General features: G+C 38.5%; 3 protein-coding genes across 10 annotated transcripts in view; all 3 read right to left on the bottom strand.

Moving 5' to 3' along the window:
* LOC125293052 (homeobox protein Hox-C4a-like) overlaps nt 1-17,840 on the bottom strand; it is a 43,090-nt gene that overhangs the window by 19,483 nt on the left and 5,767 nt on the right. For 3 of the 7 annotated variants that reach the window (XM_048240677.1, XM_048240674.1, XM_048240678.1), the window contains exon 2: nt 1,805-1,855. The exons of 1 other annotated variant lie outside the window; for it this stretch is intronic. The gene's annotated coding sequence lies outside the window, so the exon portion shown is untranslated. Of the gene's footprint in view, nt 1-1,804; nt 1,958-6,591; nt 6,652-17,840 lie in introns of those variants that run through there. 3 more of the 7 variants (XM_048240679.1, XM_048240676.1, XM_048240675.1) reach the window with 3 other exon arrangements.
* Nucleotides 8,668-10,963, bottom strand: hoxc5a (homeobox C5a). Its single transcript, XM_048240687.1, has 2 exons — nt 9,949-10,963; nt 8,668-8,976 (listed from the first exon to the last, which is right to left on the bottom strand). Exons 1-2 carry the CDS (start codon nt 10,352-10,354, stop codon nt 8,762-8,764), a joined length of 621 nt encoding a protein of 206 aa, XP_048096644.1. The 5' UTR covers nt 10,355-10,963; the 3' UTR covers nt 8,668-8,761.
* On the bottom strand, nt 11,632-14,619 carry hoxc6a (homeobox C6a). Of its 2 annotated transcripts, none has more exons than XM_048240684.1 (2): nt 13,256-14,619; nt 11,632-12,723 (listed from the first exon to the last, which is right to left on the bottom strand). In XM_048240684.1, the coding sequence occupies exons 1-2, from the start codon at nt 13,701-13,703 to the stop codon at nt 12,419-12,421; spliced, it is 753 nt and encodes a 250-aa protein (XP_048096641.1). In that variant the 5' UTR covers nt 13,704-14,619; the 3' UTR covers nt 11,632-12,418. The 2 variants fall into 2 exon arrangements, with proteins under 2 accessions (XP_048096641.1, XP_048096643.1); XM_048240686.1 differs by having other exon boundaries at nt 11,637-12,720; nt 13,256-14,333.

Raw genomic sequence — 17,840 nt, 5'->3', positions numbered from 1 at the left:
ACTGCCACAGAGTTATTGATGGAGGACGAACGATGAATTCCTTCTGCACACAAATGACTTTAGATCTTGCACCTAGTTCAATAACTAGTTATGCTGTTGGACTAGAGGGGAGAAACGAAGCCTGCAGGCGAACTAATTTGATGTTTCATTTGTATGTTGAAAAATGCTTTTCAACTCAGAAACGTGTGGACACGTCGTGAAACACGCTCACGCATACATGTGCAAAAGTATCCTTCAAAACGTTTGCGCAAACACATAGGCTACTACAAAGACGATTTAGATAGATATGCAGAGATATATTTCTCTGAAGCACAATAATACAAGCACTGCGTCATCATTCTGGACCATATGCAACATCACCTGGACACTATTGGATTTAACAAATCTTGCAGTGGCCTTAAATGTAGGCAAAACATATTACAAGATGCAAGACTTTCTTGGGGGTCTTCACAGTAGACGATACGATTTTCCTGAACCCTCAATAGGCTAGTAGGCTGCGTGCAAAAAACAATAAGACCTATGTGTAGCCTACTATTTTAAGATAAATATTTCTGGATAATATTTTCAAAAATATTGATTCGTGGAAGCATTAGCAAACAACATTTAATCAAGACAAGTCAATGGGATGTGAAAACATCCAATCTCAGTCTTTAAAAATCAATTATATGTCTGAAGGAATCTAAATCCACAACAGCCTAAACCCTCGAGGGACACGTGTATTGACTATTTGGAGCAGAGTTCAGGTGTAGACAAGGTAATCGATTCTCAGCAACTTATTTTAACAAGGTTGATCAAAATTGAACTAGAAATGTATGAATTATTTCTTTTCCAAACTGACTTGACATTATTTGAACATGAACACTGTGAACGAAAATAATCATGCAACGCTATTCACCAATAGTCATAATTAAAATGACCTAGTACTCATATTCACGGAAATGGTCATTACATGTAAATAAAGGTGAGTAGGCTATGTTAATATTAGGCCTACGATTTACATGAGCCTGTTTATTGAATGACAGAAATAGCTCATGGTGCTTACGGTGGCAGCAGGCATTCTATGGCATATTTGTTTGTGCTCCATCTATTGATCATATCGTCATCTATGACTAAATTCTGAAAGAATAAATATTTTAAAAGGTTGCTAAGCATAAATAGTCCACTGTTTCAACAAAACCAACTTGCTACAGAGACTGTCAGATTAAACAAGTTTAAATAAGTTATTCGACCATATCAGCAGGCTATATCTCGTGACAGTGGTTGGATCTGGAGCGGATCTGGCACAGCTCTGGAGCGCACATAAATGGCCATTGCTAATGTAAACAGTTTTGGTTGTCAGTTTCAGTTTGCTAATATAAACGGGATTCACTTCACAGCTATTCATAACCACGCAACCTATAGAGGCTCTATGGGCAAACTTCATCATGGTTCAACTGATAAGACAAAACGATTTATGTTAAGCAAAACTATTTGGAGGTAGTTTCCTTAGTATAGTCAGTTTTCAATATAGTCAATATTGATTTAAGTACAAGTGATTCTGCATTGCGGTGAAGCCAATTGCATATTCTGCAAAACAGTTGTGTTGTCGGATAATGTTTGATATAGGGGGTTAAGGAGACCTTTATGGTAATGCTACAAAGAAAACTCTCTGCATGTTATACTTTTCATAGACTTTCGTCAGCCAATGTCTGTCTAAGAAGCTGTCGCCGTCAGCATCATCAGTGAACACTGCCCTCTCTGTCGGCTATACCAAGCAACACGGGAGAACAAGATGAGTGTGGTGAAAACAAACCGGGGGACTTACGAGTTTGTTTAGTCCTGCTTGTCCTCACGTCATTGCCGTCTTCGTTTTCTCCTGAAAGGAAAGGTAATTTTGTTTAAAAGAAAGTATTGGGTTTCCTTCTAAAATCACAGCTTTCACTATGTTGCGATAACAAGTGGGACGCAATTGAGCACTCGGATAATTCGGAATTAATTATAGATAGGCTATTACAGTTATTTGAACTTCTGATTTATTGCCTTCTTAAAATACGAATCTTTTAATGATTTCAATGTCTTTGAAATGATGACTGGTGTGAAATTTAGACACTTTTTTTAACAGATATTTGAAATAAACTACTAAGGCATTTTCTCTTTTTTTCAGTTGTATCAAAGTTGAATCATAGGCTACATTATTTAGGGTCTATACTGAAAAACCAAATATAGTAACAGAGTAGGCTGTTAAAATGAGATTGTGATCTTAATTCGTTATACAACTGACATCATAATTTCAATATGCCATTTCAACAAACATTTAATCTCAAGCCTAATAATTACGATAAAAGACCAATTTCCTCCAATCTTCGTAGTCTCACATTCCTGTCTCTGTCTCGGCATGAGGGTAATTTAAGCGTTCAGTCCAAGGGCGGTTATCTCCCAAACTAGGACAAACGACTGCATTTAGCTCAGGTTATTTTTGGTTTCATTTCGCCAATGTATTGGCGTATTTTTAGTTATAGTGATGAACGTAGACATCTAGTAAGATCCTTGAAGGACAACAAAGAAACCCAGAGCTCTGTGGCCTTATTATAGCGCATTGAAATTAAATTATTCCATATGCTCCCAAAATGTTAATACGCCTGAATAGCTTTTACTTGAACATACTAAATGACTATGCATTGAAAAGGAATTTGCTTTATCAGTTGCTAAAATGAAAAAATGAAGCAAGGAATGAGAGTGAGGTCAGACATGGCATCTCTTATTCAATAGCCTATAATGCCAAAAGCTTGTCAGATGGCAGTGTGGTAGTGTAAATTGGTTTACAGTTTCCGTCTTAATTGGCAGAATATAATTAAAAGCGAGATTCAAATAATTATTTTATGAAGACTGAATGACGTCTCCAGGTAGACCACATATTGACCGGCAACAGAACAAACGTTGTTCTCAATTAAAGTTAAATATCCTAAGTCTTATTCTTTCTTATCAGTCCATCAGAAGTGTTCTTCTATGTTGTAGATGTACCATAAGTTTCCTGTAGATTGCCTTTGTCCTATGTGCTATTATAAGCTAGTAGGCAAGTATCAACGCGTGTTTTTATCACACTGCTCTACACTGATCACCACATTGAGTATAATCTTCTGTTTCACATGTTCACACTCAGACTCAGAATGATATAACTGATATATTTGTTTGCACCTGCATGTCCTTCGAAATACATGCCACTGAAGTATGACCTTGTGGAACAGAGAGTGACCAGTTGTTCTGCTAAGGAGGACATGTAACAGCACCCCCTATTGGTGCACTAATTTAAATTTATTGGAAGGGTTCAAGAATGAAACTACTTAATGAGCAATGCAAAGAATACAGAAGCAACACCACATAATCCAATCAGAACCACATTCAATTCAGAGAGACAGGCAGATAGGCAGACAGACAGATAGACAGATAGACAGACAGACAGACAGATAGGCAGATAGACAGACAGACAGACAGACAGGCAGATAGACAGACAGACAGACAGACAGGCAGATAGACAGACAGACAGACAGGCAGGCAGATAGATAGACAGACAGACAGACAGAAAAAAGGGGGTTACTATAGGAATAGTAAGTCATACATTCTCAATATTTTAATTAATTGCCATTTTCTGATCATTCACCTTCCAACATGGTATACTCATGCTAAGGCACATAGCAGTACATGATCAGACAGTTTATATATAAATGCAGTGCTATTTGTGTTGATATGAAGGCTGCATCTTTAAATGTGTTAACAAAATAAATTGGGCTACACTCTTGACTTAATTTATTGACTTCAATGTCAGGTATTCACACACAACCACTGACCACATTTTGTTCATTTTATATTAATCTATCTGTAACCTTAAGTCCTATTTGTGCCTGTGTTGTGTGTTTACAGTATAAGTATTTGATGATACAATGTTGGATTATTTAAAAAATACAAGTTTTTTTTTTCAATTTCATGAAAATTAATAAATGTGGAGATACAAGATTTCTACCCAACAGCTGCGATAGGAACCAGCATAGGTACAAAGCCAAATCAAAATCAGTGGGAAAAGTTGTATGAACTATATAGGATGCCAAGCAAAGGAATATTGTATTTTTCTTGAACAACAGAGACATTATAGAAAACATTGAAGATACAATAACATGATGGAAGCTAATGTTGCTATTGCTTAAGTAGTGAATAAGTTTAGCCCTGCATGAGTATACACAGACGATTCATTCTCGAGTTAAATCCCTGGAGTCTGTATGGATACCTTTAAATGACTGATTATTATACAGCATACATGCACAATGACCATAACGGCATTTGCATTTGTATGTGGTAAAGCTTGTTGAGCTTACAGATGGAGTGAAATCTTCACACCCCTGGAAGTAAGCCAAGTGAAATGAATTGCTCTTTTAGGTAATTTTCCTAGAATAGTGCCTTTAACCTAGATACTACTCCGGAAACCAAACACTGCGATTTCCTCTGAGACAAATCTGACTATCACTGAAAATCCATCTGACCAAGAGATTATTTCACAGACCCAAGACCTGTTCTACCAGCAGACCTACTCCTGGAACATCAAGCATTCACACAGAATAACAAATCAGGTTTGAAATGTGCATCAAAACCCCAGCACCTTTTTTCTTGAGCAACTCTGAACGTCATTGCAAGCTATCAATTCAAATAAGACTAATGAGTTATTGTGGTCTGATCTCTAATTAGAACACCCATCCATCCATTCATGTCCATCAGTTTCATTAATATGAGGATGATCACTGGAGAAACTTTGCAACATGACCTCTTCCTAGAAATCAACATGGTCAAAACAATACCAACAAAGATTAAAGCTAGATCAACACAAGAATACATCCTGATATAGAGGATTCAACTCAAATGCCATTTTTGCTGTTTTGACTGTTTTACAGGTTTGGATGTTTCACTGCAGCAGCAGCATCAGTGATGGCATTGAGAGAGAATTCTGAATTCTGTGAATGCTGGATGAATGTTTACACTTTAACCCCCACAGCTCAAGTCATTTTGTGTTTTAAATTTTACTGCCAGAATATCATTATTATTGGTACACCTCTACATATATCAAACAAAATCAAGAGATCAATACTTCCATCCTGCACAAGTTACCCTGGTCCTGGTTGTAGTCATTAGCTCAAGGAAATGACAGGAAATGCTATGTATAGTTTCGACAACTTACACTTCAGGAATATATTTCCACTTGTGATCTGAGACAACAGGGAGTCATTCTGGAAATGAGGAATAACAGCTCTGTTGAGTGAGAAACAGAAGGGATGAAAAAAAGGCCTACACCTCCATGTCTGATGAACATGATGACCATGTTTTTAACAGGACATGTTGAATGTGTTGTAGATATTACATGTAATACACACATACATTTTTGGACAGATATCAGTGTTCCATTCCTCTATTAGAAGATGCAGATAGGACTGTATCTTGTTGGAACTATGGAAAGAGCATGGTCATCATGTTCATCAGACATGGACAACTAAAACCAAAACTGAATATTAAATGTATCACTTTGTTTCTGGTCTATGCCAAAACAACAAGGTATCCTTGTTTAGTCTGCAGCTAGGATTGCAAGAGTGGAACCCCTAGTGATGCCTTTCGACATTCACATTCCATACAGTTGAGTAAAGGCTTCCTCCTCCTTGGGATCTCTGCTTGCCTGGACAATGCATAGCTTCAGAATAGGTGCAATTTATATGCAGGCATACAGTATAGGACCTTGGTTTTTTTTTGTTTGTGCAAGATGCAGTATTCTATTTCTGCCCCTGACCAAAACCTTCTTTGCTGTCAATGGAAAAGTCAATGCCAAATAAAATAAAAAAAAACATTTAGCATTTTCCTTAATCTTAATAGGCTGTTAAGATTTTAAAACTCCTGATTCACATGAGCCTGAACAAAGCAGGTCACGTGGACACCGAATTCTGGCAAGGGAGCGTCTGTGCTGTGGTGGTGATTATCCTCATGGTTGACCTTTCCATGCCAAGGATTTGTTTTATGTTCATGCTGCCCTGTACATGACCCCATGGAAATGACAGACCCTTCTGGCGGTGCTTTTCCGCTCTTCCCGCCCCTCAAACGACCCCAGACTGCATTCAAACCCATGTGTTTTGTTTGATGCAAGCATTATGATTGTAGGTTTTTGTGAGAATTGAAGAAAATTGATAAAACAGCATTGTTTTTCTATGGACTGACAGTATCGAAAGATTGTAAAAATATATACTGAAAAAACTGAAAGCCGTTGTGTGTTGCACAGAGTGACAGGCTTCTGTAAAAGTGCACCCAAAACTAGATTATTCTAATGAAATTACAAAACTGTGAAGAACTGTTAGTCATATGAACATATAAGTTAACCTAAAAATATATAAAAGAGACAAGACAAGTAGCCTAGTCTACAAAGTTTTGCAATCACATTTACAAACAGAAGTCCTAGTAGCCAGCCTAAACTTTATTCGCCCTTAACCTCAAATACCTAAAGTATTTCATTGCATTTTTTCTTAATTCGGTATTCTTTAGCCGGGTGTTAATTTAACCGATTCTACAGAAATGAGCGTATTAACTTACCGCACACGATTAGAATCCATTCATAGCGTACTGGGTGCTATAAGATGACCACAACCCGCCACGAGGTAATCCACACTAAACAGTCTCAGAGCCCTACTCTCACAGATAAGGAGAGTCGGCAGCTGCGATTCCGGACAGTTAAGATTATATATGATGTAAATATATTGAGGCATTGTCAGGTCTTCCAGGCCATAAAACCCACTTTAATGATACCACGTGCTCATAGTGAACCACTCATCGGCCCAGCTCTAGGCAACTAGCATAAATAACCTTCAAAAGTTTAAAGTATGTGAAAAGAAAGCTACAGAAAAGGGTGTTTTAAAGAAGGGAACATCCACTGTTGCTCACAAAGTGCATTCGTGCAGTGAGCCCTGACTGAGCATTTGGCCTCTATTGCAGGTAATGGAACATGTACAGTGAAACCTCAGTTCCACGGTGAGTAATTTCATATTTCATCATGAGAAATCAGACCTAAGCTTCAGATTCAGATGTTAGCCATTTTAAATTAATTAATAAATAAAAACACTTGTCAGTACCCTATATTAAACAATCTTCGATCATTGCATAGCACTTTTAAAGATGACAAATAGGCTAGACGTCATTGTTTGAATCTGTGCTGCATAGGGTAATAGGCTACCCTGATTTTTTTTAAAATTTAGGTTAAAAATAAGAAAAGGAGAGACACAGTTTAAAATAACTTACAGTTTAAAATAATTTCGTATTTAGACCATTTGGCACAAACAACTATGAATTGCCGGAACATTAGCCTATAGGCCTAATTATCATCCGGTCTATCCTGTCTTATGACGTTACCAAATGTAGTCTAATGCAATCACAAACCTCAAAATGACAGAAAGATACTTTGTTAGTTTACGTCAACCAGATACCTATATCGTTTTGACCATCAAAGGGCTACTGTAACAATGCTTCCGCGTAGGTCTGTTATAACAGGAAACAGTCGTGATTGTTTGAATGGTGCGAGGAAACGCAGTAGTTTTATTGAGGTCGTAAACTTTTATTAGCATCTGTCGGAGAGCATGAGCAACTGTAAATAATGCCCGAGTTAATTGAGGCTGGCGGTGTTTCGTAGTATAACTCATATGTGCTTCCGTTTTAAAACACGTTTTACAGTGGGATATCCTTGGTCTTAAAATAGACTGGCCTAAATATCCACATTAGAACATATCCAATATGTCCAGGATAATAGAAGATCCAACTATTTTTGAAGTCTATCCTCTCAGTATTGGTTTAAGGATTCAAAATAGGATGGTTTGGTTAGGTTGCGGATTTGTATTGACAAACATCCAGGCTATGTTAAAGTTGAGTAGGGACACAAAACACACCATTTAGAAAAATCCAATGGGAATCCAGATAAGTTTATTGAGGGTACCTTTCAACAAAACAACTCCAACATTTCCAAGAGCCATACACATGACTTTGCAGTTACAAATGTTTATAGGAAGACATATAGGCCAGTTTGTGAAGTCATATTAGCCACCATCACGTCTGATGATAAAGATGGAGGCGGATAGCCTATTATTTGAATCTCATAACCTCACCTAAAACACACTATTTGCAACAGTGTTGAAATTATTACATGTGCTTCACGCAAATCCAAACTATTTTCTGGCATATTCAAACATTCAGACATACAGGTCTCAGAGTCAGGGAGGTTCAGAGAGGTTAGCCGCATTTAAACGTGCACAACAGCAAATTACACAACCACACTGTGATAACAATAACAATGATAACAAACGAAATATATAAAAGTAAAAAGTTCATGGGACGACATAAGACCATAATGTAAACTGTACAGGAAGTTGGAGTAACCGTGCACATGATTAATTTAACAACGGTCATGAAAAAAGATGGATGTATCTTTAAGATGGGGAGTGTCAATTATGTGCCAGCACCCTCCCTTTATGTTTTCTAAGTAGGCCATCTGGTTATATGACATAAACAGAACAAAAATTATGGCAATAAGACCAGAATTAAACTCACACGGTGCAACTGGCATACGCCCCCACACACACACAGACAAACAAACAAAAACAAATAATTTACTATGTAAATATATTTTAACATTTTGAAACATAGGCCTATATGTTTATGTGTAATTGGGTTTCCTTGATCTAAGCAACACGAGAAGTAGCAGGCCTAACACAAGACTTCATAGCGATTCCTTCACTTTCAGTTTTGCATCCTTCTTCCACTTCATGCGTCTGTTTTGGAACCAAATTTTTATTTGCCTCTCGTTCAGGCACAGGCTATTGGCGATCTCGACACGCCTGCGCCGAGTGAGGTACCGGTTGAAATGGAATTCTTTCTCCAACTCCAGAGTCTGGTAGCGGGTGTAACTGGTTCGTGACCGTTTACCCTCGGATTCTGAAGTGGCACCAGAAAAATATGGGTTACAAAGTCAGTTGAAACGAAGAAACCATGACGGATCGTGTTGGTTGATAATTGATGGCATACTTGTTTTCCTATTGCATGGGTGGTACTTAATGGCACCTGTTGATATGGCATGGTGGTGTATTGCTACAATATATATGTTCGTGCAATTTAGATGGTTAAGTAGCCAACATGCCCCGTTGAACCGTCTGCCTTTACAAAACTGTGCTTCTAAAATGTGAGGGTTTTAGTTTTAGAGCATCAGTGATCCACGTAGGCCTACAGTAGGCTATGTCCTGCTAAGCACAATCACATCATTACCTTGTTGTAAAATGTAATGGATGGGAGCATTATCCATGCAGTTAATCCAAGGGAAATAAAAAGTGAGCATGCAGACAGAGGAGATGCTAAAGAACTGCAAATGTATTGGCAGAACTGCATGTAACTAACTTAGCAAATAACAACACCCCTTCCCAAAATCCTTAATCACAGTATGAATGCAATGTACAAAAGTCTACCACGATGCCTCAACCCTTTCTGTAGTTTAGGGTATCATCCAGAGATGTTTCAACCTCTGAGGGCGAGTTCACAGTGAGGTCAAAACAGTGTAGTCACTACATCTAGAAAAGCTTATACCCACAATGGGTAAAATTATAAGTCTCGTAAGTGAGAGTGGGTGTCTTCAAAATATTTGTTTGTGGTATTTACAATTTTGGATGTCCTACTCAATTTCGTTACCAACATAAATTTGATCAGAGATCACCTCTTCACAGTAACAGGGCAGGTTTACGAGCAATAAATGGCTGTCATAAAATTTACGAGCAAGAGTTTTATTATTTCCTGCGTTTGGCCTGCAACTGAAGAACGAAAACTATGAATGAAAGAGAAACAGGCAGGGAGATGTGGCGAAGGTTGAGAATGATGACCATTTTTGAGTCTCTGAAAGAATCTTAAGACACACTTTACCGTGACTCATGTGTAGCTTGGTCATCCAGGGATATATCTGTGGCTGCTTCGAATTCAAATTCTGGATCGAACAATTTTGTTGATTTCCTACATTTTCGTCTCTGATCTCGTTCCCTCGGTTTTTGCCGCTGGGCTTCGCGGTCACTTCCATAGCTCCTTCAACCCTATGCTTCAGCGAAAGGGGCTCGGGTGGCGTGCTGGTCCGGACGCAGAGGCTTGCACTCATCTCCTCCCGTTTCGGGGAGTTACAGGAAGCCTGATCAGCGATGTTTCCGCTGAGATCCAGACCTCCGTGGCAATAACTGCTCTGCTGGAGCTCGGAGAGTGAACCATAGTTGCCAAAGGTGTGCATGCTGTAAGAGTCATGCGGTTGCTTATAAAATGAGTTCGCAACATAAGAACTCATTTTATCTAAAAAAAGGATCAGGCAATATAGCTACTGCAATTCACGCTGCAACAGGAGTAGAAAAGTGGGGGTAAAGTATGCCACACACCTGCTCTTGTTGGTTTGACTGTTTATTCCTTTTGATTTGTGTCTCTTTTGAAAGTTGGAGGGATTTTGTCCTTAAAAATACGTGGATTTATAGGTGGGGAAATCATTTTCTTTTTTTCTTGATTCGACGTGCACTGCCCAAATATGGAATGCTTAAATAGAATCACGTGCAAATGTTAGCCAGTCATAAATTGGCTTGATCCCCAGGCGGTTGGAGATGGATGAAGAGAAAACGTATCCGACAACTTCATGGTGAGGGGACTATCTAGGGGCTTGGGCAAAAGGGGCGAGACAACAAGCCAAGAGCGTCATCTGGTGTTTGCTACTGGGCAAAGCGGTTCCATCCACTGGCCACGAGTGTCACTTCGCCTACCCATTGTCATAAGGTGGTTGCCACGATGTCTTCCACCAGACACATAGTTTAAAACAGCAGTGATCTTTCTTTCAGCAGTTTAATTATGATTTTTTTGCGATAAATGTTACTTTATAGTAGTTACACTATTAATGGTGATTGAAGTCGTAGTGGTAGTGGTAGTAGTAGCCTAGCAGCAGCCGCCATATAGTACTATGGCCTAGTATTGGTAGGCTTATAATGTTACTGCTAATAATAAAATAGTTCTTATTAGCATAATATCCTAAGAGACCAGTGGTTACGGATTCGTCCATCCTAAAGTAGCCATGTCCCAGGATCTATCAATTCCACATCTCATTACGCCTATGTGGATTCGCAGTGGCAGTCAGTTTTTAGTGAATCACATGTGAATAAATTATTCATCATTGTAACCTGCTTCAAATATGAAGTAAAGGAAATGCTATTTTGATATTCTATATTCTAATTGCTGTTACATACGTAGGATGTTCAGTCTCGGTGCCTACTCTGTAGTAGACTATATACAGTAGTGCCAGCACTTAAGGAATAGGCTTAGAAACGAAGGTTGATGAAATTACAGCATTTACTGTGTGTCATTTAGCCTTTTTATAGCTTCATGTTCTACTGGGGGAAAAATATTTCAACGCTATCATCAGTCAGAGTGAATACTGTGCAGAACCCACCTCATTGTACCAGCTTGAATAGGACATCGGCCTATGAGGTCTCCACTGTGCGAAGTAAGAATATCATGTATATGTAGTATAGTAATGTACAAAAGTAGATTGCAAAAACTGTGAAACATTTTTATTAAATAAAGCACAGTTTAAAACACTTCACATCAAAAATGAGATTATTTTTGTTCTGTATAATTTTAATGTTATACTTCAAAGCGTTTGCCTAGGCAATTTCTCCTGTACAAGCCAAAGTGTGCTTCACACTTAAAAAAAATAGCAAACGAAAGGTTGAAATCCATGCTTGAGCAGTGGATTAATATATACAAATATGAACAATCGTCTGTAGGTAGTGTATATTGTCCATTAGGACAGACATCGAAATTCATGAAAAATATTTTTATACAACATTATGTCAACAACATCAAAAGAAGTTAACAACAGAAATGTATATGTAATTCAGTTTTCATTTGGAATGAACGCTGAGGCGCACGGTTTGCCGATCCATCTGTAAGGCAAATGTAGCCTACTCATTGCCCTGGCCAAATGTTTATGGACTGCTCTATAGGATAACAATTATTTCCATTTTTGCAACAGGATAAAACTGGCACTATCAAGCACACAAAGTTGCATATATTCCTCACTCCGATTCAAACGGCAGAATTGCACTAAATATAAAAACCTAGTTGTTGCAGTTTCTCAACATGCGTGCGTGCTGGTGTGTATGCGTGCGCGTGCGTGTTTTCTGTACTGATATGGGAGAGTGAGTTTCTGCGCCTGCAAGTGGGTACATACGCACAGGAGGTGGTAAAACAGGAACTGAATAACAATGCTTATCATGCATTAAAGTGTAAAATGTCATGAATAGGTAGTTATGTTGCTGTCTACTACTATGTCTACTAAATGTTCAGAATGCAGGAATTTGGAGAATGAGGATCAGTCCTCCTTTTTCTCCTCTGGCTCATTTTCATCACTCTCTTTGTTTGCCTCTTGAGATACAACAGTGGATTCACTCGCCGTGATAGTAGAGGTCAAGTTGCTCTCCTTTTTCCATTTCATACGGCGGTTCTGGAACCAAATTTTAATCTGGCGTTCAGTTAGGCAGAGCGCATTGGCAATCTCGATGCGTCTTCGTCTCGTCAAATACCGATTGAAGTGGAATTCTTTCTCCAGTTCCAGTGTCTGGTACCGGGAGTAGATCTGGCGACCTCTGCGTCTGTCTACACCATAGCCAACCCCTGCTCAATGTAAGAAACACAAATACGAGGCTGGTAAATGTCACATAATAATAAGAATGATACAGTGGCAAAGAGACAAAGACAAATAATTGGTTTCAGCTACAGTTAAACGCTGAACAAATCCAATACATCGCATTCAAATGGCATTAACAGTTTATGCAGAAAACGAACACACCTTAACTTTAAATACCTTAAGCAACTTATATTTTAACATCCCATAGCTATGGTGTTACAGAGTGGTAATTTGTCAGATCATTAAATTCCATTAAAAATAGTCAACATAATATGATCGCAAAGTTCAGTAGTAGACTACACTGGAATGCGCATTCTATAATTTTAAAAAACTAAATATTTACAAGTTTTATTTCCCTGCTGCTAAAAGAGAGGGACAAATGGTAAACTCCTCTTTGAAAAAGGGCCTTTATAGTCAAACCATTCAGCAGTGGTTTATGGGGCCATAAAAAGTATCTCACACTGTTGCTAGGACATATCGTAAAACCAGTCCATTCTCTCCCTAAGTCCTAGTAAAACTTACCACTGTGCGAGTTCATGCGCTGCATCCATGGATATATCTGAACGTTGCCTTTCTGCTCTTGTGTTCCATTCCTGCCTGGATCCAAGTTGTAGTCCTGAGTGATGTGGCTCTGACCATTAAGTCCCATTCTTGTTTGTCTGCAGCTAGGGAGCACATCTTTTTCTTGGAGAAATATATTAGATCCATAGTCGTATGGTCCTCGACCCGTCCCAAATACGTTATCTTGAGGTGAATAGAAGGGCGAAGCGTAAATCCGGTTTTGACTCATGGGTGAGCTGTAGGACGAGAAATGTCTGACTGGGTCATAGCCGCCCGAGTTTAGAGAGACGTTTGGTAGAACTTCTTGACCACCAGATAAATGGCAGGGGAGCGACGAGTTCGCGAAATACGAATTCATACCTTCCCTATCGGCCTCACGTGTGCTCTTCCTCCTGTTTCTCTTTTTCATCCAACTACTCTCTGTCTCAATCCCTCAACTCTCACAGTTGGGATACTACTTTCAGGGCAAGTGTGTATTTTTCTGTCGCATAAGATGGCAACCTCCTGGCGTCTCTGGGTCTTTCAGGTGATACTCAGATTTCAATATTATTAATTTCTATACTCGAGTTAAGACGGTCAAACCTAGTGTTATAGCTAAGGTTGGCTCAAAGGAGGACAATATGACAGTGTCACCTGACCATTTTCCACCAATTGTGAGCGGGGAGTGCTGCGGAACATGTAGCTTGTATCCTCATAGCCCTCTGGTAAAAGCACATAAAGCTTTAAGAAAACACGCAAGCGCACGCCTGCGCGCGCACGTGAGCTCAGAGCCTCTCTTCATTTCACTCCCGCACACGCACGCACACTCAGCGCGAGCGCGCGGCCTGTATGAAAAGGATGCATCGAAAGGGGATTTATAATGGAATTAAAAGAGGAACAAGATAGGTGGAAATCTAAGTATAATTCACAGTAAAGTAATTTGAAGGACTGCTGTCTGAGGTTGAGCTTTGTCTTTAAAAACGTGATCTTCACTACACTAAAATAAATTACACATTGCTCTGGCATCTTGCAGTCAACATTAAGGCATCCCAGTGGAATGCCACCAATTTGGAATGTACAGGCCTATTTAATACCTATGACTTATTTCACCTGTAATGATCATAATGACCATCAATCAATACGTTAAATTAATCAATGATATGTGTAACTTAAACCGGACTTATTGATTTCATTCGGCTCATACTTGCTGGGCTCATATTTAGACTACTACGATTTTCGATACTATAATTGTACACAAGAACTGGCACAATTCCACTTACTCGTATACAGTCGATATTTGCTCTGAATGACTGACGGTGATTTTCAATGACAGAAAACTGTATATATTTTGCAGATTCACAAAACATAGCCTACTGTCTTCCTATCCTGTTTGTGGAAACATGTTGTTTCCAATGCATCCATTTTCCATTTCAATGACAAAACTAACAAGCCATTCCAAACTTAAATCACGCCCAAAGCGTAGCTGCGTGTCCACTAGACTAGACGTGTCGCCTATACCTTTTTGTAAGGTAACAAATGTAAATGCAATTGTAAATGTACACACATGTAAATCTTATGTTGTCTGGAACCAGCGCTCTAAACAACACAACACGACATAGGTTCGAAAGTTATTTAATGAAAGCTACATACTTAGACTAAGTTGCTTATGGGGTACCTCCTATGCGCACATGATTAAACCGCAACAGGCTGTCTGTACTTCCACTGCGGTATTGCTGCGCCTGTACTGAGATATTCAAAGTTTTTGGTGAATAGTGATGGATGCTATTTCAAGATATTGTAGGCTATGACAAAAGAAATACATTTTTCTACAATTATAATGTTTAAAATATAGGGAGTTGTTGGCTCAGCATGTCAATCAAGTTCACCTCAGACCTTAATTCATTGCTATATGCAGTCTATGTTTGTACTCTTTGTTCACAAAAAGTCATCTTAAAGCGTTATTTGCTATCCATGTATGTCTCGGTAAGAAATGTAGGCTATTTTATATTTATAATCATTTAAAAATAGTTATAGAACTATTCTCCAAAACGCATAGGCTACTTGACATATCGCAGATGTTAAAACGTAAGGACATCAGATCAGAACTGTCAGAAACCATTGTTATTTGGGATATTACGAAGAAGACAAGACCGTCTAAATCCAAATAACTGTGCCAAGCTCTTCTTAATGCTTGAAATAACCTGTAAGTAGCCAAAGACCCTACGTTAAGTAGTGATAATAATAATAATAATAATAATAATAATAATAATAATAATAATAATAATAACAACAACAACAACAACAACAACAACAACAACGTCTACAAACTAATCTATGTTTTCAAAGGGAGGTTAAATTAAATATCAATATTTTTTAAATTATTATTATTTAAATGCATTTTGTAGGCCTATGTTGCTATTTGTCAGTCAAAAAATACTCATGTATGTTTGGAAGCATTCACACAGTATTAAAGCATGTTCTCCACGAGTGCCTACATATTTGCAATTTTTGCCAAGCAACTGCAAAATAAAACAATAAATTCCAAAACGAATGACAAACGTTACGGTCTACATACAAACTTTACCACTCTGTGCTGTATGACTTACAGTCAAATGACAATCCAGGATTCATGTTGCATTAACAAGAATATTAAACACGTGTATCTTTCATCAGACAGATAAAACAGATCAAACTGTGACTGAAGATGATGCGTCAATAACCGATTAAGTTATACAGAGGTCGCTTCATACCGCTAACTGAACTGCTGGCTGAAAACTGGATTTGTTTCCCCATAAAGCAATAGCGCGATGATGCTCTGATAGTGTAATTATGATAGATCATGATCAGAGAAGATGACTCTTTACTCGTGTGCTGCTGACCTTAAGTTGTAGTGCATAACAAAGCAACCAGGCTTTCGACATACCTATGTGACTGGAGAAAGACTCGTAAGTGTTTTATGGCCGCCCTTAAGACAAATCACGTGGGCATGCCTGCGCATATGTAGCTGAAATAAAATGGCCAGTTTGACTCATTCCTTTCAGACTTAAAGAAGTAAGGAAGTAAGCAGGGATAGTCTGCACTAGTGTACCAATATACCATTTGTATTCCTTTTATTAAACCAAACAAAAGGCGAAGCATTCTTTTACACGATGTAGCCTACTCGATTAAAACTATCTAAACATCTTAAAACGGTATAGCTACAGCTAATTGAAGTATAATATAATTAATATAAAGAAATACACATAATAAGACTCAAACACAGACAAGAAAGAGTCTGTCCTGCCCTGCCCCTTTCGACATACAAATTCCTTTAAGATGACGCTCTCAATATTTTTGTAATAGCCTACTGCTAACATATAGGCTGGGCCTAGTGTGCATGCCATTCGTCGCCAACTTCGAGAAGTCCAATGGATTTACTTATACAAAGCCTAAACCCCCATACCACTAGCCATATAGGCTACTAGTTTGTACCATTTTGACAAAGATGATCTTCAACTAGAATGAGATCATCTATAGTCCTGCAATGCATGGGTGGGGCCAAGGGACTTTTCCTATTTTACGAGGCCTTTGAACAGAGGTGCATAGTCTACAGAAAGCTGAAAACAAAGGATCTACCAATAGCAACACAATCAGAAATCGCAAGTGCAACGGGAGTTGCTTGAGAGTGATTATCATCACTGTCAAAATATCCTCCCCCTCCCCCACACACATACGTGGAAAGATGCTCTAATTTATGGGAGTCATATTTGTGAAATATCCAAACTTATGGAGTCATAGAATTTTTAATGGTCTAAATACATTCAACTTTCAGTGTTGCTAATTGCTTTTTTGTTTCCTCATTATTACCTGAAGTAGCCTACATAATTCTGTTTTCTAGGTCTCAGAAGACGAGCATCCAGTATCAGACGAGTGCCCAGCATCGAAAATGCCTTCAAGTATAGCGGTCTTCATATGCTGTTTAGTTGTGTGAATCATCGTGTAATTTTTATGATATTATGAATCATTATTACATGTATAATCATTTTAAAATACTGGCAAATAAAGGAATGATTAGCAGATATCAAAGTAAAGTGTTTTGACTGAGTTTTGATGTAGCTTACTTGTGTGTCCTACGGCTCGGACGCTAGGTCTATATACACACATAACTACCCCCCAAAAAGCTAGAAGAGAAAACTGAAAATGGGCTACTCAGGTGTTTAAATGGGAACAAATATGAACACACAAATATGGAACAGATCACCAACAACAAATGCAGGCTTACAAAACATGTTCCAATACGGATCGGAGTGATCACTCTGGACGTAAGATGACTTGCGCACTACACACTGCAGGCAGCAGTAGCCACTGCTTACAAGCCAATCACACTGACAATGAAAGCTTCAGGCCCTTAGAGCCTTCCTTTATCTGACAACTATGGGGAGGTAATTGAGCTTGTTTATCAAATGGTAATATCTAATACGAGCTTTAGGCACTATGAGGGCTGTGCACATGTGATAAATATAGCACACAGATGGATTATTAAATTATATTACTTAATATGCAATGCGACCAACAATATTGGCATATA

This window comes from Alosa alosa, chromosome 4 (genome assembly GCF_017589495.1).
Source record: "Alosa alosa isolate M-15738 ecotype Scorff River chromosome 4, AALO_Geno_1.1, whole genome shotgun sequence".
In the NCBI taxonomy this organism is placed as follows: Eukaryota; Metazoa; Chordata; class Actinopteri; order Clupeiformes; family Clupeidae; genus Alosa; species Alosa alosa.
This window is presented reverse-complemented; position numbering and strand designations above follow the sequence as displayed.